This window comes from Numenius arquata, chromosome 19 (assembly GCF_964106895.1).
Source record: "Numenius arquata chromosome 19, bNumArq3.hap1.1, whole genome shotgun sequence".
Lineage (NCBI taxonomy): Eukaryota > Metazoa > Chordata > Aves > Charadriiformes > Scolopacidae > Numenius > Numenius arquata.
The window spans coordinates 6227853-6251877 of NC_133594.1; the positions used below are offsets into that span (position 1 = coordinate 6227853).

A 24025-nucleotide genomic window follows, 5' to 3' on the forward strand; every position below is an offset into this window, starting at 1 on the left:
AGAACGACGGGACCGGGCGGAGTGCCCTGCTCAAAGATGGCCGCCGGCGGCTTCGGCGTGTCCGGAGGTGAGAGGTGAGGGGTGGCGGCGGCGGTGGCTGGGCTCCGGGAAGATGGCAGAGAGCGAGCGGCCGGCAGGTGAGGGGCGGCCGGGGCGGCTGCGGGGCCTTGTGGGCTAGGGGCTGCGCTCCGGACCCGTGAGGGGCATCTTTAGGGTCGGGGTGTGCCGGGGGGACTCACGCTGCACGGGGGTCCTGGGGCCGGGGACGGCGGGAGGGCGCTGGCAGCGACGGCCCGGGCCTGTGTTGAGGGTGAGGAGGGAAGAGGCTTTGCTGAGGTTACAAAGGGGCCCCGGAGGCCCCCGACCTTCGCCCGTATGGGGCAGGGAGGCCCGGTACCATCGGCCACCCGGCCCTGCTCCGGGCTGAGGCCTGCGGGGCCGTGAGCTGCCGGCAGGGCTGGGGTCTGGGCACCCCCGGATGGCGGAGCTGGGGGGTCCCGCGAGCGCTGTACCCCCAGCAGGGAATGGGGGACAGGACGGGGCAGGGGGAACTTCTCTCCCCTGAGGGCTGATAGGGTCTGCGGGTCCCTCCTGTGCACCCCGGGGGCAAAGCACTCAGGGTTTGGGCTGCTGCCAGAGCAGCCCGAGTCGGGGGGCTCTGTTGCCTGTGCCCATTTTCCGTGACTCCATTTCCCTTTGCTGAAATGGGTGGTGTTTGCTGGTGTGGAAAGTCCGTCTCTTGGCTGAGTTTGATTCCCCCTCACCACCTCATGAGAGCATCTCCTTTGTCCAAGTCACTTCTCATTATAAAACAGACCCGTTCTGCTCCTGTCTCCATCGCATCATTAGTTTTGGACTTTTGCTTAATGTATTCATTTGATAATATTGTAACCCCTGCAGACTTCACTCTGTTTCCTTCTTTGCGTATCCGTGGTCTCCTCCCCACAAGGAAATGCACAAAGTTCACATCAAAAAGAAGTGGCGGTTGAGAAACAAATGCAAAGAGATGAAACAAGTTGTGTGATGAGACAGAGGTTGGGTGAACATCTGGACCCTTCTGTCCAGGACACTGCCCTGGCCACATCTCTGGCCTTTATGTGTCATCGGTATTAATGGACAAGTCAGTGTTTGCCTTCTTGCACCCCTGCTCCGGAGTTTTTCATCGTTTTTATCTTATAAGTTATTTTAAAATAAGAGTTCTATCATCACGGTGCTAGTCGTTGAGAGTTGTGTGCTGAATTTCCAGGAGAGAGGCATGCGTGTCTTTCATTTAAATTCCTCGTGTGCTGTTCCTCTCATCCTTGTACCTGGGAGTTTTACTGTAACTTTATGCAGAGAGGAATGAACCAAACACCGTAACACCCGAGGCGGGTGACGAGACTGCGTTTGTTCTGTAGATAGGGAACTTGAAAGGCAGAGAAGTTAAATGGCTTTCTGAGCTTGACAACTCCAATAGCAGACTTTGCGTGGTTCCTGGGACTTTGGATTCCTTTTCCCCTGATCCGCCTGCCAGACAGCATTGCGCTGCTGCAGAAAAGGCTGCTGATGCTTCTGGGTAGTATTTTCTATGTAAATGCAGCTAATAATATTTTAAGGAGTTGGAGTTTGGTGTGTATGTCAGGGAGCCAGTGCCTGAGCTTGCTGTAGCGTGGAGAGCAGTCCCTGAAGCGTTGCCAGAGTGGCTGTTGCTGAACAAATGCCTTCAGATTTTCTAGGATTAAAAGGATGGACTGGGTGACTCTAACAGAATTCATAAATTCACATTAGCACCCAGTTTCCTTAACCGTGGTCTGCTACACTGCCTCTTACTATTATAAGTCACACTTATAGGACCATAATACAAATTACTTCTAACCTTGTGGAGTGTTCCTGGCTCTGCAGTGTCCTGGTGTGGGGCTGCTGGCTGAGCTCTGGAAAGTGGGGAAAGAGTGACCCTTACTGCAGGGCTGGGTCCTTGCTTCAGATGTCCAGAGGAAGAGCTTGATCTGATGCATTAACAATTTGTGTTTGCATTAACTATTACATCCTGGGCTCTGAGAACGCTTTAAAATTAAATGATCTTCATAGCTTCCACCTGGAAGAGACTGTGTCCCGCCATCCTCCAAGTCTGGACAGAGGGCTGCGGCTCTGGACTGCCATCTATTGAATTGCTCCAGCTTTGTGTTTGCAGGAGTTGTCCTTTTTCGGGGAATGCAGTTCAGGCTTAACACCCTAAAAACAAGGCCCAGGTAGTTTTTAGGAGACCTCAGTGCTTCAGCACGACCTGAGGCCTGTCTTCACTAGACAGAAATGATTAAACTAGCTGGATGTTGCCTTTATTAGCTCCTGCACCAGCCTCTCTGTCTGGATGGGAAATGCATCTTTAGTGGTGAAAACAAACATAATGCCACTTGTTGAAGCCTTGCAGTGTCCTTAGGAGTGTGTTATCCAGGGATCGAGAGGATATTGTTTGGTGAGATAATGGCACAAGCTGGGATGGATTTGTTTGCTTTCTGTCTCCTGAGAAATGAATGTTGATTTCTAAGAAAGGAAGACAGAGGATTTCTTCTTCTCCGCTGCCTCTATTTTACCTCTTTTTTGCATCTCCCAGGCACCTCTGAGGAGGTGGCTCCTCCCCTCCAGCAGAGCTTCATGATCCCCAAAAAGGAGATAAACGTGGTTTCCGACATGGCCAAGTGGAAGCGCTCTCAGGTATGGCTCTGGGGTCAGGGAAAACCGGTAAGTGCTTATTATGCTTCAGTGGCAGCCAGGTCTGGTCTGGGAACAGCCACGAGGTAAACAGGTTTGGGCAAGTAATGGGAAATTAATTGATTTGTGTTTTAAAGCAGAAGAGTCACTGCCTGTTTGTAGGAAAACGACTTGGCAGTGAGGTGTGGAGTCTGGCAGCCAAATGCTCTGACAAACAAGTGAGCCAGGGAGAGCCCAGAGATGCTTAAAAATTATTGCTGCTCCCTCCCAACAAGCTAGACAAGAAGCTGGTAACTATTTCATCCTACCTAGCCTGTATGTTATATCAAAACTGGATTTACCCAGCGCTGTTTGAACTCGGCGTGAACACAGTCCTGCTGTCTGGCCTTCTAATAGCATCAGGCTGGGTTGGTTCCTTGGGGCCTTCCCGCCTTGCTGTACTGGAAAGGGCTCTAGAGCCAAGGCCTTTAATTTCCCTGGGTAATTTTTGTTTACAGTATGTGTGGAGCTGGTGGAACAGGCAGGTTCTCCCCTCTCTGCCTTTGAGGGATTGATGTGTCAGCCCAGACTTGTCCCACCTCTTAGGAGCAAGTTCTTGCTTGATGACTGATCTGTGATGTCTTAAGAGAAGCTTAAGTTATAGTCAGCTCTCAAGCAAACCTCTGGGTGCAGCTGCCTTTGTTAAGTCTCCAGGACTTGCTCCTGCTCAGGATTTCTGTGCAAGAGGCGCCCAAGGAGGCAGAGGTGGCAGCGTGCTGGTCTGGTGTTTTCAAAGACAAAGCTGTGGAGCTGCACTGGATATGATGCTTCAAAACCAGTAAATTTGAAGAGAAGAGTGTTGAGGAGCCTGGGCTCTCTCCCATTTCTCCATCGTGGATGAGGATGGGAGAAGAGTAGAAAGAGGAAGGGGGAGATAATGGCGCAGGTCTGGGAGAAGCAGTGCAGAGCAGGATGTCTGGGCACAGCTGAGACTCTGCACAGCCAAGGAGTTTGAATTTGACCTGATAGGAGACAGGGAGCTTGAGGGAAGGATTCTGGGGGCAGCGTGAGCTTTTTCAGTATTCTTCTCTCTGTAATTTTTACAGCGATGCAGAGTGCTTAGTGCAATCACCATCTGCCTCTGAGGTCTGCCAAAAATAGCAGTAGCCTCTCAGCAGGCCCTGTACCCTGGGTGTCTCCAAGAAAGCAGTGTTGGGAAAGGTTCCCTCGGAGTGCAGGAGTGCTCCCATGCCATGTTACTTTTTCAAACGGTCCGTGGGTATTCACTAACGCCCTGCTCTGTCGGGTGTGTTTGCAGGCATACGCAGATTACATGGGCTTCATCCTCACTCTGAATGAAGGTGTCAGGGGCAAGAAGCTGACCTGCGAATACAAAGTTTCAGAGGTAGGAGAAGAGTTTGGATCCCCTTTTTTCTTCTTTTCTGCCTTTTTTTTTTTGGCTCTATGGTGAATATCTCCTAGGTGAGGAATGAGTTGGTAGCTTATCTGGGAGCCAGGGAGAATAAATGTGGTTGGGTTATGCTTGGGGGTGCAAATGTCAGCCTGCAATCCTCCCCCCAGGATGCAGAGGCTTTGTGTGCGCTCCCTGGATGGGAAGTCAAGCAAGTTACAAGTGGACAGAAGCTGGTGGTAAAAAGGAAGATGCAGAAAGGATGGGTTTTGTCCCTGTTTACACAGTCTGGCTTCAACCAGTGATGTTTTGAAGATGTGGTATTCCCTACTGGTTGCAGGCAAAAGGCTGAGATGTGTGTACTGTTCCTGTTCTCCCACTGGCCTTTCTGTGGGAGCTTGGGCAAGTCACTTGTCTCCCTGTCCCTGGGCTTCCTTGGTGCTCAGACTGTGTTAACAGCACCAGTCTTCTCGGCCCACGCTGTAGCTGAACTCTGCAAGGTCTGGTTTGACAGCGTGTGAGCTTAAGGCATGTCGTGGAGGGGACCTGCCTCACCAAGGGCTCTGCTGAGGGCTGCGAGGGGGCTGTGAAGCACGCAGGAGGGCTGGGCTGGGGAGGTATTTTTAGCCTGTGGGGCAGGATTGCCCATTCCCAGGTGTTAAGGAGAAAGGACCTATTTTTCCCCTTGCATTAATGTGACTGTCACCCATCTCTGTTTGCTGCTGTGGCCAGTTTTGGTGCCTGTTCACCGTATCAGGGCACGGCGAGATCGTTTGGAGCCAGAGGGGAAGGGCAGACACCCTCAGCAGTGTTACTGCCTGGCCTCAGCCATGCCCAGTGCTGCCCTGAGGTCTCTCTGGGTGCTCCTGTGGTCTGCAGAGCATATGTTGCCCACCAGCTTAGCTTCTGTGCTGTGCGCTGGATCCCCCTCCCTTGTTCTGCATTGTAATGAGGAGGTTCTTGGGTACATTTTTGCTATTCCAGCTTATCACGGCTGTGCAAGAAAGCTGGGAATAGTCTGGAAAGATCTAGGCAGAATAGGAAGCAGACTGGGCCCCGTGTGTGTGTTTGTAGCTTCATTCTGCTGTGGGAAGGCAGCCTATGATGATCTTTAACCTAGTCATTTATGTTTGAAGCAGGCATGTAAAGTTCAGCCTTCCCTTCTAGGAGCCAGTGTGTGAATGACAAACTTGCTTGTAGTTCATAGGGGGGATCAGGGATAATGAGTCCCTCCCTAACAGGCTTTGTGTCCACCTTTTGTTCCTTCAATTCAGTAGAAACTGCTGTCAGATGCTGCTCTTGCTTTCCGCTGTTTGCATTTCACCTTTGAGTTTTGCCTTTGTCATGATCTCGCTCATTCCCAACCATTCACAGAGCAGTTCTAGGGAAACAAAGCATTAAAAATGAGCAAAACAAAGAGGGGGGAAAAAAAACCCCTCTTCCGCCGCCCCCTTTGAGCTGTCAGCTCTCTAGGAAAAGCTGTATCAGGGCTGTATCCATGCAGCTGATCCTTTTCCATCTGCAGTCCCAGCCCAGGTGACAAACACGAGAGACGATCCTGCTTGGGAAGTGGCAGGCACCATGTCTCATTCCCCTCGCGCTCAGGAGAGCAGAAGCCTGTGACTTGAGGCACAGGTGGAGCATCCCCAGGGTTGCCTTGTTGATGAGGTTGCCTGTTCACGCGGGTTCGTTTGTAGATCAAACTGCTTATCTGTGCTTTTAAAGGCTCAGCCCCTTGTGGCCTCTGCTTGCATCTCTGCTCTGCTTTCTTCTCCTTTTCCTGTACCTGCTGCTGATGCGCTTTTGTGCTGTCCCATCTTCCTCCCTGATCAAATGCGGGGGACGCCTGCCTTTGGCAAATGACCTCCTGGAATCCTTTCTGCTGAATGCGTATCCTTTCCATGACTTACTGGTATTGCTTTGCCGTGGAAAAAAAAAAAAAAAAAAAAAAAGGAAGAAAGTATGGTCTGCTGTGCTTTGAAAGAGACAGCTTAATGGTTTGCAGAGTAGCGTGTGTCAATACCAAACTGTCTGCTGGAGCAAAAGCTGGATCCTTTGGGGGCTGAGCCCCTTCTGAGACTTGCTGAGCTTGCTCTGCTCTTACTGAAAAATTGCATGGAGCTGTCTGGGGTTTTGCTGGAGGCATCTGACAAGTAGTGATAGCTGAGCTGTTGTTTAGGACTCTGGCGTAGACACTCTGTCTGGCACAAGGTTGTATGACTGATAGGCTGTGACCTGCCTCCTCCTCCTGGAGGGAGCGCTTTTCACGTGGGGATCTGTGCAGCGACTGCTGGGGCTGCAGCCTGGAGCAGTTTTTCAAAGCTGTGACTTTGATCAGAGGAGCAGTGCAGCAAGGAGGAGGTTAATTTTGGCCATGTGAGGAGCAGACCATCTCTTCCAACAGTTTGCTGCACTGGGGGCAATTGGCCAGCCTCATAGCTTGCTCTAGTTCCAGGACAGAAGCGGGGGAAGCAGCAAATGCCTCGATTGTAGCAGCTTCCCCCTCCCACAGGGCCCGAGGAGCCCACAGGGACAGGCTTGGTCCCCACAGGCAGCTCTGGCGGCTGTGATGCCTTCTCAGCACCTCCGTCTGTCTTGCCCCTGCTCTTGAGAGATGCTGACAGGTCTCTGCTCTGTAGGAGGCTCCGTGGTTTGCCTTTGGGACCCGTGGCAGACTCAGGGTCAAGGGGATGCAAAATCAGCACAACCAGAAAAGCAAGGAGAGCGGGGGGAGGCTGCCCTTGCTTTGATCACTGGAAAGGTAAAGCAAAAATAGAGCTTAAAGACCCAGCCAGGCAAAACAAGGCTTGCAGTGGTGCTGATGGTTGTGTTCCCGTAAGCTCTGCTTTTCCCCTCCTCCTCCCCTGCTGGGGTCAGCCCTGGATGCACAAGTTTCCTCTGCTGGACAATGGGAAGCTGCTTCTTTTAGTAACCCCTTTTTCAAAGGGCCTTGAGCCCAAAACGAGCTGCATCTCTTTAATTATTTATTGGCATGGCTGAGCCAGCAGCTGGGTCCTGCTCTCCCGTGTTCAGTGGGGCTGGGCTTTTTAATCCCTTTAAAGCAAGTGAGTGGGGAAGGGGAGGTTTGACTCTGGAGCTCCCCAAGGCCTGCGGGCAGAGCTGGGGAGGGGGAAGGAGCTGGTCCTTGCCAGCCATTTATCCAAGCAGCACTGAGTGCTCGCTGAGAGGGGTTTGAAATACGGTAGCTGCTCGTAATGAGCTGCTGGTGCCGGCGGATAAATCACCAGCACGATTTAATTATTTAATGCAACCCGGTGCTGGGGACGCTGTTGCTTAATTGGAGGGGAATGCAATAGCCAGGAAGGAGTAGAGCTGAGTCCAAACCTTGCCTGGTGCAGTGGCAAGACGCCGGGTTTCTGCAGCATTTTGGGCAGCAGGGAGCTGAAGCAGAGAGGGTTGTGCTGCCTCGGTCCATGTGAATCTGGGGCACTGGCCCGTTAGTGGCTCCAGCTTGCAGACTCACCAGGGCACCCAGAGCTTCTGGGCTTCTGTGTCCCTTGGCACTTGGGTCTTTTGTGTTCCTGGTGTGCTCAGGTCTTGTCCTCTATCCCTGCCTCTAGCCTGGCTCAGTGGCCAAGTGTCAAGGTCCTGTGGGGTGGGTGAATCCCTCCCCTGCCTGATCCCGCTTCCTGCTGGCTGGTCCCACTGTCTTGTTGGCTCTTGAGGAGCCACTGTCTGTGGGAGGCTGTGGCTGCCATGAGACCCTTCCTTCTGGGAGCAGAGGGCATGGGGAGCGATCCGCAGCTGGCTCAGCTCCAGCACAGCTCTGCCATGCCTGTCTCTCCACCCGCCCCCTTCGAGTGGCACTTCAAGGGCTAGAAACTTGCTGGGCTCGGCTGTTTCCTTGTCCTCCCGGCAGGCAATGTGAAGAATTGAACCACAGCCCAGGAGACCAGCCGGCTTCACACGGTCGATGCCTCCAGCAAAGTCAAACCAGCCGCCGCTTCTGCTGTCCTCTTTGTCCCCCTGAAGGAGGAATCCCCTCTCGAGACAGAGGAGCCTACATTGCCCGGGGCCTGGCCAGCTGCTGTGGCGGCTGGTGGCTCTCTGGCTGCTTGGAGTTGGATAAGGAGAATCCCAGAGCCTCTGGACAACAGACCAGTTGTCAGCAGAGCCTCCTAAAACTGTTTGGAGCTGCTTAAAGTGCTGCCTACGGTGCTGCCTCTTGGTGTGTGGGGTGTAGCCATTCCCCAGCTGAATGGGCAAGGCTGGGAGGAGCACCCAGCCCTGGTTCTAACAGTACAGCTTGAGACAGTGTGCTGTGTTGCCTGTTGTACCTCTCTTTTTCCTTCAGGGCCATGGCAGTGCCTCCTCCAGTCACTGTCATGCATCCTATGCAGGTTCCTCACATTCTCCTTCCAGCACTGGGTGTAAGAAAGATGGTTCTGTTGTCTCGCTGTTGCATTTGTCTTCCCATCCGCTTTGTGTTTGTATTGAGACATTTCTCTGAGAGCCAGGAGCTTCTCATGCTTGCTCTGATGAGACCTCTGGTGGGCAAACGAAGCTGCCTTTTCCCGTGTATTTTGGGTAGGTTGTATTTTGCTATGTGCACTGGGTATCTCTTGGTTGGAGCTGCCATAGCAGTCTGGCTGGTATGAGTTTGAAGGACTAGGAATCATGCTGAGAAGGTTGACTTGTGCTTAGGCCCTGCTGATCTGGGTGCTGTACAACTGCTAACACCATCGCTGCTAATCCTGGCTCCTAAGAGACACTTCAGGACAAGGATTAGAGGCCTTGAGAAGGGCCTCTAAATCACATCAACAGCCACTGGTGAGGATGTATGACAAGTGCTGTGCTGTGTCCTGTGGGGGACGCAGGACCCTCAAGATGCAGAGCCCGAGTTTCCTGTTGGAGATCCCTGAATTGTGTACCATTTCCCTGCTTCTCAGTCCTGTATGCCCTACAGCAAGGAGCCTTCTGTAGCTCTTCTCGCAGAGGTTTTAGAGCATAGTGCTGTTGCAGCCCGTGGAAGGCTTGTGTGGGCGACTGGAGAGCCTGCTTCAGGCTGGGCTCTGTACTGGACTTATCTGAGCCCTTTTGCATTTCAGGGGGGGGGGTTGGCACATCCCGTTCCCACTTGCCACCCTTGGGAAGGATGGTGGGGGCTTTAACAACTCCAATCCAGGGTGTAGATGAGATGTCAGAGCCTGAGGGACTGCTCTGTTTTATGTCACCATGACCCCTCATCTTTGTCTCTGTAGCCCATTGAAAAGCTGGTGGCTCTTCTCAACACACTTGACAGATGGATCGATGAAACCCCGCCAGTGGATCAACCTTCTCGCTTTGGGAACAAAGCCTTCAGGACCTGGTATGCCAAACTAGACCAGGTGAGCATGTCTTTCATGTGTTGTGTTACATGAAGCTACAGGAGGGCAGGGTGCCCAGCAGGGGTAGCAGAACGGCTCCGTCATTGTGTGGCAGCCAAGCAGCCTACAGAGGAATTGCTCAGATAAGCTGTGAAGGATCCACCTCTTGATACGCATCGCTAACTCCTGATCTGGTGCTGTCTTCTCCTCTTATGAGAGCATGTAGTCCATGTAAATGATCTTGGCTGGGTCTCCAAGCCCTGAATGAGCCATGAGGACCATCCAAACCCAGGGAACTCCTTTGCTTTGTAACAACCCACTGTGTCTGTTAGCTGATGGGTGGCACACAAAATCAGAGGAAGGCTGTCAAACTCCTCAAATTCCTTCAGCTCAGAGCACTTGCCCTGCTGGGTGGTGGCACAGGCACAGTCCCAGCAGCAATGAGCATGCAAAGGTCTGCTGCTCTGTTAGTGCTTTTATCCTGGAGATGACTCAGTGGGTAACTGGGCTGATGTACTTGGATGGTGAAGCCTTTTTTTCCTACAGGATATGTGTGGCCTGGATAAGTGTCAGGACAAGCTTTGCCTGAATTACTCCATCTCTGGAGGTGACTCTTTCAACTGGAGAATTTGCTCCTCTCATGCTGGCTCTGGCCATTGTAGGAACGCACCGTTGTGGCTCTCCCTCTGCAGCAGTGTCTGAGCAGAGGGTGACTTGCTCCTGGGGACTGTGACAGGTCCGCACTCACTCGAGGGAGTCTTTTGTGTCTTTCAGGAAGCAGAAAAGTTGGTGGCAACAGTGATTCCCAAGCATTTGGCTGACGCTGCACCAGAAGTGGCCGTGTACCTGAAGGAATCTGTGGGGAACTCCACCCGCATTGACTATGGCACAGGTACCTGGGCACGCATGATTTTTGAGGCTTGACTTCCTCAGGCAGTGACCCATTGGAGCCTGGTGCTGCATTTATTTAAATAAATATGTTATTGCCACTTTCTTTTAGTGACAGCTTGGTACAAAGACCTTGCTTCTAGGGCCTCCTCACCCCTTTGTCCAGCGTAGGCTATGACTGAGAGAGCTGGGGCTGGCAGCAGGGCTGTGCTAGAGCTGTGACACTCTTTTCATGTCTCGTCTGATGAAATGGGAGCCCAGCTGTGCAAGCCGTTTGGGGATAAGCTATAGGAGCTGCTTTACCATGTTCTGCAGTCCTGCGCCTGCTGATCTGCAATAGGCAGTTTAGAGGGACAGAATATAATGGCTTAAATTGGAACTAGAGTTGGAACCAAGTTTGTGTTCAGTGAGAGGTGGCTTGAGGTCTGATGCTCCCTAGAAGTGACATAAGTGCTTACAGAGGGACTTTGAAAGGAGAAGCATTTTGCACCTAAGGAGATACTGAATTGCAGGTTGGAGCAGCTACACTGGCTTCACATAGACTTAAATCCAGACTCATATACATGCTCTGTTCCTCTCTCTGGATGATGGGTGTGCTGAGGAGAGTGTCCTCACCAAAAGGCAAGAGAGCAGGACACTGTGGGTGCAAGGAAACACGACTTTGCACCTGGGCAGGCAGAGGAAGAGGAGGATGTGGGTAAAAGGATGAAGAGCTGGTGTCTGTGCAGTGCTTGCCAGGAGAGCTGCGGCTCGCTGGCACCAGGGGGAGATGTTGTCTTTGGAAAGGGATGTGCTGGCTGGGGTTTTGTCAGCTCAGGGAAAGAAATTCAGCCTTTCCTCCCCTCCTGTGTGTCCCAAGCCAGAGGCCCATGTCCTACCTCACAGTGGTTGGAGCATTGGTGCACCTTGTTCCTACACTGGGAGCTGCACTTCACAGTGGAGAGCTGCTGGTCTTGTACTCTCCCTTCTTCTTGGTCCCTTCCACTAAAAGATATTTATGGGTTTGCTGGTTGTTTCTTTTCCATGCTGTAAGCTGGAGGATCAAGCAAGCTGCAGAGGCTCAGCCTGAGATCCCAGTACCTCCTGGGATGGACTGTTCCCAGCAGTGTCATGGGATCTGCATCCTTCTGACACAGAGATATTTTTGAAATGGGAGGAAATCTGTTTACTTGCAGATGTGAGGTTCTCTCACATCCCTCAAGCAGATGACTCTGCAGTGCTCCACTTCCCCTGCTGTGCCAAGCTCCTGGGAAAGACCCTGCCTTGCTCCCAGCACATCCAGTGTTGGAGCTGTTTTTCCTCAAGAACTTACTTTTTCTCCAAGTTAATAATCACCTTACGGGTGTCTAGAAGGTATACTTTAGGTGGGTGTTGTGTAGGGATAAAATATTGTCAGCTCAAGGCATTAACAGGGACAATAGGGTTGGGGCTCTTGAGATGGGGCTGTGTGAAATCACTGCTGTGATTGCTGAAGAGCCGTTGAGATGCCCACAGCAAGTTTGTCCTGGGGACTGGAGACACCAGTGTCACGTCTCTTCATCTTCTTTCACTCTAGGGCACGAAGCTGCGTTTGCAGCCTTTCTCTGCTGCCTCTGCAAAATCGGTGTGCTCAGAGTGGATGACCAGATGGCCATCGTCTTTAAAGTATTTAACAGGTGAGGTCATGGAAGGAGAAGGGCTGGAAGCATTGGGCAGTTTGGGGGCAGATCCCTGACAGTGTCCACTTCCAGCTGCCTGAGATGTTACTGTCTGTTCTGTACACCAGACTCTTCCTGTAGTCTGGGCTGATTGTACCCCCTTTCATTCATCTGCACCCTTTTGTGAGTAAGAAATTGTAAGAAGAGCCTCCTCCTGGGGTCTGAGCTGAGCAAATCAACAGAGGTGTGTATGTAATTAGAGAGCATGAGTGCTGAAGGGCTTGCTGGCCTAGGGAAAAAGGGCAGAGTGGGAAAACTGTTTGAAGACAAACGTAGACAAAATTAAGAGGCAGTTGTACTGTTTAATGGACTGTACAGTGACCCGTTGCATTGGTCTCTGAAAGGGGTGACAGCATCTTGTCTGTTAGAGGCTGGGTGTCTTTCTGGAAGGTTGCTTTAGTTGAACACAAGATATTGAGCTCCACAGAGGTATGTGGGTGAAGCTCTGTGCTTTGTGATAGACAGGAATATCTGATCAGAGGATCTAACATCTCTTCAGGCATTAAAAAAAAATAAATCAATGAAACTGGCAGGCCTCCACTGCTCCTCTGGATGTGTTTCCAGCCCAGGAGGTAGAGTTGGTAGTGACGAAACTGGTGGAACGTGGGTTTGGAGTCCAGAGATCTAATCCCAGCTCTATCACTGTTTGATGGCATGGAAACAATTTCCTTCGATAGTTCTTCCAGCTTTAGTCTTCCACCTGAAAAGTGAAAGTAGCGGTTGTCGTAAGGTGGAAAGCTTTCTGAGATCTTTTGGAAGTTGTTGAAGGAGAGCAAAGTGTCAGTGTTTTCAAATAACAGTTGAGGTGGGGAAAGATCTGCACCAACATAAGACACTGCAGGTAAAATAAACCCCTACCACTTGATTTCTTAGTGAATTTGTTAATTTTTAAAAGGTGCTGGTATTTGCTACTATACGTACCATCAGGCTGCTTTCTGTGGCAAAGGAGATGAACGTGCTGTGAGGGGGTCCTGCTTGCAAGTGATAAAGTTGTGTCCTCCAAACTAGTTGTTCTTGTCCTCATGTAAGTCAATGAAGACAGAAGAAGGCCTTGCCTTAACCCTTCCTTCTCTCTTGGGTCTCAGGTACCTCGAAGTGATGCGAAAACTTCAGAAGACTTACAGGATGGAACCTGCTGGCAGCCAGGGCGTGTGGGGCTTGGATGACTTCCAATTTCTACCTTTCATATGGGGCAGTTCCCAGCTGATAGGTACTAATAAAAATCTTCTCATGTCCCAGCCTGCCCCCTGCCCCATCTCTCTAGGTTGCAAAGATGAAGGGGCTTGGGACTGACTTTTAAATACAAATATGTCAAATTTGTGTATGATACAGCAGAAGAGTTTGCTTGGGGCTTTTTTTTTTCTCAGCTTTCCAAATAAGGCTAGCTGCTAAGGTTGGGAGATGGAAGGCTTCCCTGTACAGTACATCTGTCTTTATTGCAGTGACTACAAGCTTTTTAAAAGGAGGGTCTTGTTTTTGGTGGTAGAAAACACATTTTCTGCCCTGGGGAGTTTACCAGGTGCTCTCACTGCAGAGGCACTGGAGTGGGAGTTGAGATGGAAGGGAGCAGCTCTGTGCTGACTTCTGAAGAGCTCTGATGGGAGGATCGTGTTTCTTGTGGAAGAGGGGCAGGACAAGACCTGATTGAACGTGGTCTCAGAATGGGGCTGCCATACAAGCTACTTCCTATTGTCTCTTACACTTTTTAGACCATCCAAATCTGGAGCCTCGACATTTTGTTGATGAGAAGGTGGTAAACGAAAACCATAAGGACTTCATGTTCCTGGAGTGCATCCTCTTCATTACAGAGGTGAGGACTGGAAGGTTTGTCCCACAGGGGAGTTCTCTTGACATTAGATACTTTGCTCTGGCTGGGGTTTTCTCTTCCTCCTTTGTTGGTTTGTTCTCATGGAACTGTGTGGATGAACTGTTGTTGCATGTCTGAGGTGCTCTCCTTGAATGAGTTGAGACAGGGATGTTGAGAGGAAAGTATAATTAAGCTAGATGGGCTGTGGATTGCAGTTAAAGGGAGCTCTAACAAGAGCAAACAAATAACCTCGGATGATCACTTGGATCTGTCAATGGGAACTTGGATAGGGAAGACTGGTGCCTGCGAGTGCGCTAGGAAGATGAAGTAGGAGCTGCAGAATGGCTGGGCTTGCCAAGATAACCTCCCTACCCTCCAGCCGTTGGTGTGGCTTAGCAGGCCCTGGGCCTCCCCTTGCTTAGGGCAGGCTCCCAAAGCTCCATGCAGCTTGGTCTCCTCCAAAGATCCTACCAAAAGATCCTACCAAAAGATTTGCCCATTAAATGCTCCTTATTTGCAAGCCATCCAGGGCAGAGATGGTGCTGAGCTTCACCCTGCTGACAATGCTATCAGGACCATATTTCTGCTCAAGCATTCTATGGCCCTTGGGTGAGGGACTGGTGACATCCAGCGTGTTGCCAGCTGTGGGTGATATTTCTCATGAAGGAGCTCATGGCTTTCTGCCCTCCGCTGCAGGGGGTGGTGACCTGGCCGTGTTCCTGCCACCCCCACTTGTAGCACGGTCTGGGCAGTGAGAGCAAGAACCACACGCTCTGTTGTGGTGAGGAATTTCTTGTCTCTGGCAAGTGAGAGTTGATGGGATTAATTTTGAAGGACAGAATGCGGTTCTTCCCCTTTGTTCTGTTCACTTTCCCCCCCTCTCCCTGCCTCCCTAATTTAGTGATTAGTTGAGAATGGAGGTTACAGAATATGAACTTAGCCTTTCATGTTGGAAATTTTCATAGGAGCCTTTGGCCCAAACCCCAGGAGGTGCTGTGTCAAGTACTGCTGAATCTAGTAGAGTTTGTTGGTACTTAGCACCTCACGGGGTTTAACCCTTAATGCAAAGTTAAATCATGCCATGAGTAGTAAAGAGGTGCTGGCGGAAGAGATCAGGTTGAGAACAGGAAAGCAGGAGCCAAGATGCTCTAAGATTTATTGTAATTTGGGCCTCTGTAATATCCAGACAACGTACTAACTTGTTAAAAACATAAAACGTAAAAACATCTCTTGACATTGCAGAAAATTCTGGAGTGCACAGATAACATGTAAAGTTTAAAATACACAGCATCACCCTACTTCTTCGGGTCACTCTGCTTTTACTGCAGAAACTTAGCTTTTTAGTAGGCTTTTGAAATAAGTGGTTTCACTTTTTTTTCCATACATTTGTTCAGAATCAGAATTCAGTGTTTCTGCTGCGTTCCTCAGTGCCACCTGGTGGCAGGGAGCCCTCCTCTCAGGCCCTCCTGGTGTGAGCCGCTAAGGGATGGCAACAACCTGGATTATCAAACGCGTGGCATTTTTAATCCATCTTCATGCAAGCACTTTTTATTTTTATTTTTTAAAGATTTTGCTTTTAAAATTTGGGGTTTTTTCTCTCCCAAATGCCTGGGAAGGCTGTTACTGCCACTAGGGGGGGCTGAGACAGCCTCGAGTGCTTTTCTCTCTAAAATCAACAACAAAACAAAATAGCAGGGAAAAAGATAGAAGGGATTAAAGTCTTTAACAAATGAATGATATTACTTTCTTCTGAGCTTGTCAGCTGGAAACAGCTCTCCTTTAAAGGTGCTAAACACGTAGCAAACACCACAACAGTTCCCTTTGTGGGCTGGGTATGTCTTACCGCCATGAGAGCAGGTTTTGTTTCAGCCAGCTACAACCGAGGCAGGTTGTTTTCTTTCAACCGAGAGAATATTCTCTTGAGCAGATATTTTTCTCAACCCCTGGGTGACGTTTCAGGGATGTGAGTATACACTGTTGTGGTGTTTGCCGTGTGTATATTTAAACCTCTTAAAGTAGCAGGGAGATGATGTCCAGGCTGAACCCGCTGACGCGTTCTCCTCACAGCAGCACCGCCCTGCGCAGGCACGGCAGCGATCCTTGCGTAAGCTGGCCTGCTGTTGGGCAATCTGTGGGGTGGTTTTGGACCTGAACGTGCAGTTCTTGAGTAGGGTGAGGTTTATGGAGCCAGCTGGGACTCGAGCTGTCCCCCTGCTGCCGCCTTGCCTGCCAAGAGGGTGTTTGGTACCTGTAAGCGTGAGGATGAGGGGGGTTTGGGAGCATCTCTAGGGGCTGTGGACAGCAGCGATGGCAGGGCTGTGTGTGTTTGTGCAGAAGAGGGGTGCTGGGTATGCCCCGGCTGTTGTGGTGGATCAGTGCGATCGCCCAGATGCTCCTCTGAGGGCCCAGGGCAGGCAGCAGGAATTTCAGCTTCAATCTGGCTTCTAAATTTGGAGGTTTGGGAAGGGAGGGCTCGGGTTTCTGCTGGAAGGGAAGGAGCTGACAGGAAAGCACGGCCTCAGCCGTCCCCCTCCCCCCGGCACTGACAGAGGAACCATTTACAAAAGGCCGATTCTCTTGGGAACCGAGAGGCAGGAACGCCGCGTCTGTGAGTAATTTCCTGCTCAATATGGCTGCTCTGACTCACTCCGTTCCCCTGGGGTCACTGCGGGACTGCAGCGCGCTCGCCGCTTCTCGCTCTCCCCCCCCCCCAGCTCTCCCTCTTCGCCCTTTGTGGCTGGAAGGAGATGATTTTTTTGTTTTCCCCTCGTCCCCCTTATTTTTCCCTCCCCAGTTTGAAGCCATAGCCAAACCATCCCTCGCTGGCTGCCCAGGGTGAGCAGGGCCATGGTGGTGGCTGTGCCGGGCATGAGCCACATTTGCCTCCGGCACGCTCGCTCCGGCTCAGGAAAGGGGGAGAAGCAAAGTGTGATGGTGGTGGCTGATGCAAGCTGTGCCCCTGTCGAGGGCGGCGATGCTGGAGGAAGGTTTGGCATCAAAACGCACACAGCCAAATCTCCCCTACAGGGGCAGGGGGAGATGCTTTGAGCAAACCGCCTGGCGCTGAGCTCCCCGTCAGCCTTTAACTTGGGTGCCAAAATCCTCACGCTTAACACGCCGGCTCTGTCGGGTAACGTCGTGCTTTGTGTGTCTGTGCGTTTCATCTTGTATCCGCAAGGAAAGCGCACACAGCAGAGGGGAGCGGGAATGGCTGAGCGGCTCATCCGTCATCCCCCAGCTCACGAGAACTGCCAAGGGGAAACGGGGATGTGTCTGTGCTCTCCTGGCAGCGGGCAAAACTACAGACCTGCTTCCCCCAGTGCTCCAGAAGGTTTGAAACACAGCCCCAAAGCAGTGGGTTTTTTGGGTTCCCCCTCCCCCTTTCCCTCTCTTTTTCTTTCTCTACTGCAGGCTGGTACCACACACACCTTGCAGAAGGGCAGCAGCAATTTCCTAAAGCAGATTGATCAGCTTTGCTTGCTTTTACAGTTGGCAGAGAGGTGGTTTTGGAGGCTCTTTTCCCACCCTCGCTCCAGGCCCGTGCGTGCGTGGAGGGAAGGGGTTAGTTGTTCGAGCCCTGAGTCGAGAACAGGAGTCCAAGAGATTCCTCTCTCCCCACGCTCCTCTTTAGCGTGAGCTTCGGCCTTGTGGTTTCTGATGTCATGGGAACTTCGCTCAGTCAGAGTGGCGGCGTTGTATTTCTTTTTCTCCCTGAGGGTCTGTTTTTGTTCGCGGAGGAGAAGGAGAGACAACTACCCAGGGAATCTACATGCAACTGTCCCTGATTGCAGCTTCCCCCCTGCCCTCCCTCCTCCGAACCCCCTGCCCTGGGAGGAGAAACACTGGAGTATAAAAAAAAAAAAATAAAAAAAAAAAAATTAAAAAATGTAAAGCATCTGCTGCAAGCTAGCAACTCGCAGCTCCGGAGCCGGTTTGGAGAGCGGGACTGGAGCATGTCCCCTCTGCTCCTGTGTCCTCCGGAGCCCTCCTCTGCTAGAGGCAGGTGTGGAGTGGGCTGCGGACACCGGAGCTGCTGCCAACCTGCGCTGCCCTCTATTCAGGGAAGGCAGTGGTGGTTGTCGCTGCTGCTTGTTGTTGATCTGAATGGGGAATGAGTCATTTTCTTGGAAAGCCCAGCAGTGCTGCACTGGGAGGTTTCTGGGTAGAATAGGAACAGCATTGAGCCAAGCTCTACTGGGGGAGAGAACGGGACTTACGTGGGGCTTTTTAAATGCAGTCATTAAAAGGGAGGTGTGTGGAGGGAGGTCTGATTAGGAAAGCGTGGCAGGAAAAGGCTTAATTTTATCAGGGAAAGGGGGAGCTGGATTGCCATGGCTTCATGTGATGTGGCCGCAGCGGGAGGGAGCATGGAGGGAGGGAGGGAAGGCGCAGTGAGGTGACTGGTGCGTGGGTCACAGGGCTTGGTGGGAATGTTTGCTTGGAGAGAGTGTGAGCGTGAGTCACTACTGGTGCACAAGCTTCCTGGCTGGCCCTGCTCCCTCAGTCCTGCTCTCGGGTCTCTTTCAGATGAAGACGGGCCCCTTTGCCGAGCACTCCAACCAGCTCTGGAACATCAGCGCCGTGCCCTCCTGGTCCAAGGTCAACCAGGGCCTCATCCGCATGTACAAGGCAGAGGTGAGTGAGGAGGGCAGGGGGAGGCTGCTTGGCCACACGCCTCCTCCCTTCCACTTCACTGTGGGTCAGCTCTTCTCTTCTGCTGCTCCTTGGTGTGAGCGCCCATCACAGCCAGTTGCCACCCCATGCTAAATGTGGTTGGGGAGCCCTTGGCAGTTGAGGTTCAGCTGGCTAGAAAGGGGCTTCTACACACCTAGTGTCTGCCCCAAAACAAGTCACAAGTTGGCCATTCCTTGCAGACATGACTTTTGCCATTTCTTATCTTCCCATAGCACAAGGTGCAGGTTTCCAAATTAGAGTTGGTCTTGACCTGCTTGTCCTTCTGCTCCCCGCACTGCTATTTTACCAGCTGGAGGAGACTTAGTTTAAATCATCATCTCATGTTTCAAGAACCCCAGAGTAGGCTGAACACTTTTTACCGATCTCCCCTCGCTACAAGTCCCTTCCGTGCAGTATCCTGGACCGGCGAGGCCACAGCTACCTCCCCGGCTTGGCAGCCCTCCACCCACTGGGGCTCTGCTGGCCCTGCCCCAGCAGGCTTTCCTGGCGAACCCTGACCTGGGGAACTGGGCAGTTTTGGCTCTCCCTTATCTCTCCTTCCTGCTCGAGCTAACCCTGAGCTTGAGGAAGCAGGACAGGAACCGCCACATCTGGGCCTCCGGAGGGAACGGCCGACAGGCGGCATCCCTTCCTGGGAAGGATGGGACTGTGCTGGCTCTGCAGGGAGTCACTGTTGGAGGGACAGGGATGGCAGAGCACAGTACAGCTCAGTGGTGCACCCGGGGAGACCGATGGGGCTTGGAGGAGTTAATCCTGTACCCTGTGGCCTCTGTCACGCTGAGGACATACAGCGGAGGTTGGTGGGCAGCTCTGCTCAGGCCCAGTGCACAAAGGGGTTAACTGTGCCGAACTCAGCGTGCTCCCTCCCCCAGCCCTTCCTCTGCACTGCACATCCTGTGTTTAGGTTCCAGGCCACATACCTCTCTAATCTGTGAGGTGTCACTCCCAGGCCCGCTGGCTCCTTCCGCCCCCAGCTCAGCTTTCCTCCCGGCCTCCAAAGAGGAGAAGCGGGGCTGGGGGTCGACCCCCCTCTGCTGGTTGCTCCTTGGAGGGGTGCCCCTGGGCTGCCCCTCTGGGACTGCCCCCGCTCGCAGTTCAGCTCCGTCGTGGGGGCTTGGGATGCTGCCTGCTGGGAAACCCTGAGCTGGAGCCTCTGGTGTGAGAGCTGGGGGGTCTGGAGAGGCTGGGAGGGGGGCTGAGGGAAGACCCCAACCCTGGGAGTGCTGTTAAAGTGAAATGTGAGTCCCCTAAAACCTAGACCCTGAGTGTGGTCTGCTGCTGCCTTGGAAACCCTGCCTTGCTCCTTTCTTTCCTTTGGACCAGTTGTTCCCCTCGCACCCCCTGTGCCCCACGCTGTTTGGGCACTCCTGCCTGTTGCCCCACATGTGCCATATGGTTGCTCCTACCTCATGCACCATGAGTTCTGCTGGAGGAGCTTGGCACTGATGTGCCCAGGGTGCAACTTGCATGTCCACTGATGTCTTGGGGTCACCATGTGCTGACAGATCTACCTGGCCTGCTGGGGACAGCGCAGCCCGCTCTAGAGGGTGGGAGATTCTCTGGCTCTCTTAGGTGTACACAAAACATGGTCTTTTCTGGAGGCCTTGGTCTGTTTCGAATAGCAGATGACATTCTGTGTGGAAATGCCAGATCCAGTACTGATGGGTCTCTAGAAATACCTAGAGATGTAGCTGTGTCGAGGGGGGAATGCAAAAACTGCTAGGAAGAGTAACAACACAAATTTAGACTAAGGTGTAGAAAAAGTTGAGTCAACCAAAGCACTTTAAATTTAGTTTTTTCCTCGCAGAACATTTGTAGATCTTAAAAGACTATTCCTAAGTACATGGTGCTCATGCAGCAATGTCTTCTCCTCTCACTGCACGGTATCTCTGTTCACCTGAATGGGCAGAGGAGGGGGGCACTCCTGCTGAGGAGTCCTCACTGGTTCTTTACATCTGCTCTGGGGAGTCTCCCACCCCGCTGCTGGCTCAGCCAGTTCCTGCCTGGCTTGGGAGATGAGAGGACCATGGACGTGGCAGTGTGGCTGGGCAGAGCTTTCAGTTATGATGTGCCTGGCCACGCAGGTTTTACCAACGTTTGCAGTTAGACTCTTTGACTGATTTTCTGGGAATGACACCATGTTCAGAAGTTGCTGAGGCTTCATCCTTTGAAAACTGAATCCTTCTGGGTGTTTCAGGCTCGGCACCCACAGCCACTGCTGAAGATCTTGTCTGTTTGCTTCTGGCTCCCTGAGCAAGTTTCTGCTTGATGTTCCCAGCTGTGTTGTCTTCACACTTGTGGTCTTTCTCCAATTAGCCACTGCCAACATTAGCAGAAGATAAATGAGCCAGCAGCCCCTAAGTGCTGAGATGGGTCTTCATCCACCTCAAGGCAGGCAGCTTCTGTGGCAAAGCTCAGAGCGTGTGATAGTAAGGAGAGGGAAGGTTTGGGGTTGTGGCGTTGCTTTCTGTCTAACTGGCTAAGGTGAGAGTAAGTTTTCCTCCCCCCCCCCCCCCGCCCTTTTCGCTGCCCCTCTCATCACCCATTGCAATTAGATCAGGTGAAATCAGACACTTGGATGGAGGCTCCAGCTCCTTAACTCGTCTAGGGGTGGCTGAGAAGCGCTCGGTGCCGGGTGGCGCTGACTGTGACTGGGTTTTGAGTGGAGGCAGCAGCAGGGCGAAGGGGTCACTTGCTAGAAGCAGACCTGGAGAAACTGCACTCGCACCCTGCTCTCACTTGGCAGGAGTGGGGCAATCCCCAGACCCGGTTCATTTAAAAAGCACTCTGGGTGCTTTCTCTCTTCTCTGTCCCCTCTGTGAGATGACTTTAAACAGCCAACAAAGCTCAGGTGCATCTGTGTGGCTTGGAGCTCTGGTCTGGATCCAGGCACTCCAGGGTGCTTGCTGCAGGGTCTGTGGATGGGCAGTAGACTGAAGACAATGTGTCTTCAGCTCTGTGTGTTTATGAAATCTCAAATGTGTCTATTTATAATATAAATATAATGGGTGAAGACGTGTTCGCTTGGAAGTGCAAGGGCTTTTCTTATTCTCTCCATCAAAGGCGAGTGAAGAAGTCGACAGAATAGAGTGTGGTTAAAGCATCAGCCTTGATGTTTTTCCCCTGAGCCTGCTTTTGTGTCTCCTGACCTTTCTTTCTCTGCTGCAGTCAGTCGGGAAATACTTTCCATTGTAACTAATCTAGTCCCAGTTCCATCTTTAAAGGTTGAACTTGATGCATGAATCCACTCCCCAGTTGAGTCCCAAGCAGACCTTCAGCGTGATGAAGATGGTGGCAAGAAGAAAATAAGCCTGTCCCTTCCACTGAACTGGTGTTGGCTACATCACTTTCACTCACACGTGGTATAAGGAGGGTCCTGTCTCTTGGCATCTCTAATAATCCAGTAAATTTATGCTAGTCCTGCTGGATAGAGGAGGAAAAGTTTCTCTGCTTCTCTCTTCTTGGGTTGATGATGTGTTAAGTGGAATGGATACCCGTTCTTCCCACGGGTGGTAAACTCTCTTCATCCAGAGCCCAAACCAGTCTGGTCTTCTGTGGAACTCCTTGGAGCTGGTTGGGCTGACATTTCTAGCTGTCAACATCTCCAATATTCATTTCTCTCTGTTCTTCCCTCACGTCACTCTTATCCGGTGCTGCTTCCTCTGAGGGTTTGTCGAAGTGGTTGTGCTGGGAGATGGCAGCAGCTCTGAGCATTAGGGAGCTTTGAAGGTGATGTGCCCTGATGGTCACAGGACTTATTTCTCCTTGGTGACTTGCCATGGAGGCTTGTGGTTTTCTGCGTGGCTATTTTTCCCTAGGAGTGGATACATCTGTGCTGTACTTTCACCACCTCCATGCTTGTTTTGGTTCCAATGTGCTTGTGAGCAGTTTGGTTGTACTGGAACCAGTCGACTGACCTCTGGCTCCAAAGGGGTTACTGTAGCCCTGGGCTTCTGAGCACAAATCCTCCTGCTTGCCCACGATGACAGCATGAGGGCAGGCTGCCTGCCTTGGGGTGAAGAGCTGTCTGCAGCACACCGCTTTCTCCCCATCCCCAGAGCTGGGATCTCCCCGGCTGCAGCAGGTTCAGCTTGGCCCCGTGGAGGGCACAAAGCTCCTTCCTGTGGAAAGGAGAGTTATAACTATGACATGGCTCTTGCCTCCCTTTGGTAGGAAGGAACTGTGCTTTGAAGAAGTGCCTGGAGGAACGAGCCATGTGTCTTGTTCCCAAGATCTGCCTGGGAGGCTGCTGGTTGCAAGCAGGAGCCAGAGTGGCTTTGACACCCTCCTGCTGATGGCTCTGCAGCTCGTGGGGAGCTGGGCACCTGCCTGGCACAGCGTCCTGTCCACCCCGGCTCTGAGCAGATGCTGTTCATGCCAAGGAATTGCTGGGACTAGATGGACTCCTGTTGGTTGGTAGCTGCTGTGCTTTGGTTGTACGTACTTCTCATCTCCTGTAGAATGAGACCACCATCAGCAGACCCATGCCTCAGCTGGGCACAGGGGAAAGGCTCCCCTCCCAAGACACAGGGCACTTGGCTTTCTTTCCTCCTCTTCATATCGTGCTGTCTAGGGAGGGAAGAACTTGCCCTTCTGCCTGCAGCGAGGAGGCGGCCACCATCTCACTAGCCATGCCTCCTGGTAGGTGAGTCCCCATTGCAGCACAGTGAGGTGGTCTATGGCCCTTGTTTAGCACAACTACCATGGGTGATGTTAGTGTAGATGCAGCTGCTGGGTTGGCGTGCACGTACTGCTGAGGTTTGTGTGTCTGGAGGTGAGTCTGCTCTGTGCTCTCTGTGAGTTTTGGGCAGTCGGAATCTGCAATGACTCAAAAAACCCAGAGCTCTGAGTGGCTCTGCCGGGTGAGTGCTGGCAAACTTTGACGTGGTTATTGACCACAGTCACTGACCTTCCTGCCCTGGTGGGATGGTGAGCAGAAGGAGCTGTGCCCTCGCAGCCCGGCTCTCCCTGTGCAGAGCCTGGAGGAAGCAGCTCTGAGCTAAGCTGCCTTGTAGGGGATCTATATGACTGATCTGTGGTCCGCACTCCCCCTGTCATTAGTCTGCAATGGGGGGTAGGAACTTCAGGGGTGAGGGGTTGTTGGGAACAGGATCAGGTCATAAACTATGGCAACAAAATCACTGGGGCTTGTCTGTCAAAGACCTGAGAATCTGGAACGCGGTTTGGGCAGCGCCTTGCAGATGCAGGATGGTGCCTCGAACCCAGAGTGTAGCCGCTGTTCTGGGGAGGGAGTCTCTTCCCCGGGGGGTTTCTGCAGTTCTCAAAGTGTTTGTAGGGTGAAGCTCTTCAAAGAAACCAGCTCGAGCAAGGAGAGGGGGTGAGAGAGAAAGCTGCTGACATAAACACACCTCTTCTGCTCGCGCTCCAGGCCTGAATTTCAGCAAGCAAAAGACTCTGGCTGAAGGGAAGGGGATGGGGTTATGAATTGTTTCTGGCCTGAGGACCCTGACAGGAATGTCGGGGGGAGATGTGGGACTGATCTCTCTGCCTATAGCTGAGCCAAGTGGCCCCG

The 24025-nt window shown here is 52.1% G+C and overlaps 1 protein-coding gene across 4 annotated transcripts in view; it reads left to right on the forward strand.

The window, feature by feature from the left end:
* Positions 1-36: 36 nt before the first annotated feature.
* The window catches only part of PTPA (protein phosphatase 2 phosphatase activator), a 27972-nt gene continuing 3983 nt past the window's right edge, over positions 37-24025 (forward strand). The window contains exons 1-9 of one of the 4 annotated variants that reach the window (XM_074161112.1): positions 37-67; positions 2591-2691; positions 3986-4072; positions 9301-9426; positions 10180-10297; positions 11849-11948; positions 13076-13200; positions 13700-13800; positions 18325-18432. In XM_074161112.1, coding sequence (XP_074017213.1) covers positions 37-67; positions 2591-2691; positions 3986-4072; positions 9301-9426; positions 10180-10297; positions 11849-11948; positions 13076-13200; positions 13700-13800; positions 18325-18432 — 897 coding nt within the window. Of the gene's footprint in view, positions 68-89; positions 138-2590; positions 2692-3985; positions 4073-9300; positions 9427-10179; positions 10298-11848; positions 11949-13075; positions 13201-13699; positions 13801-18324; positions 18433-24025 lie in introns of those variants that run through there. The other 3 variants (XM_074161113.1, XM_074161115.1, XM_074161114.1) reach the window with 3 other exon arrangements.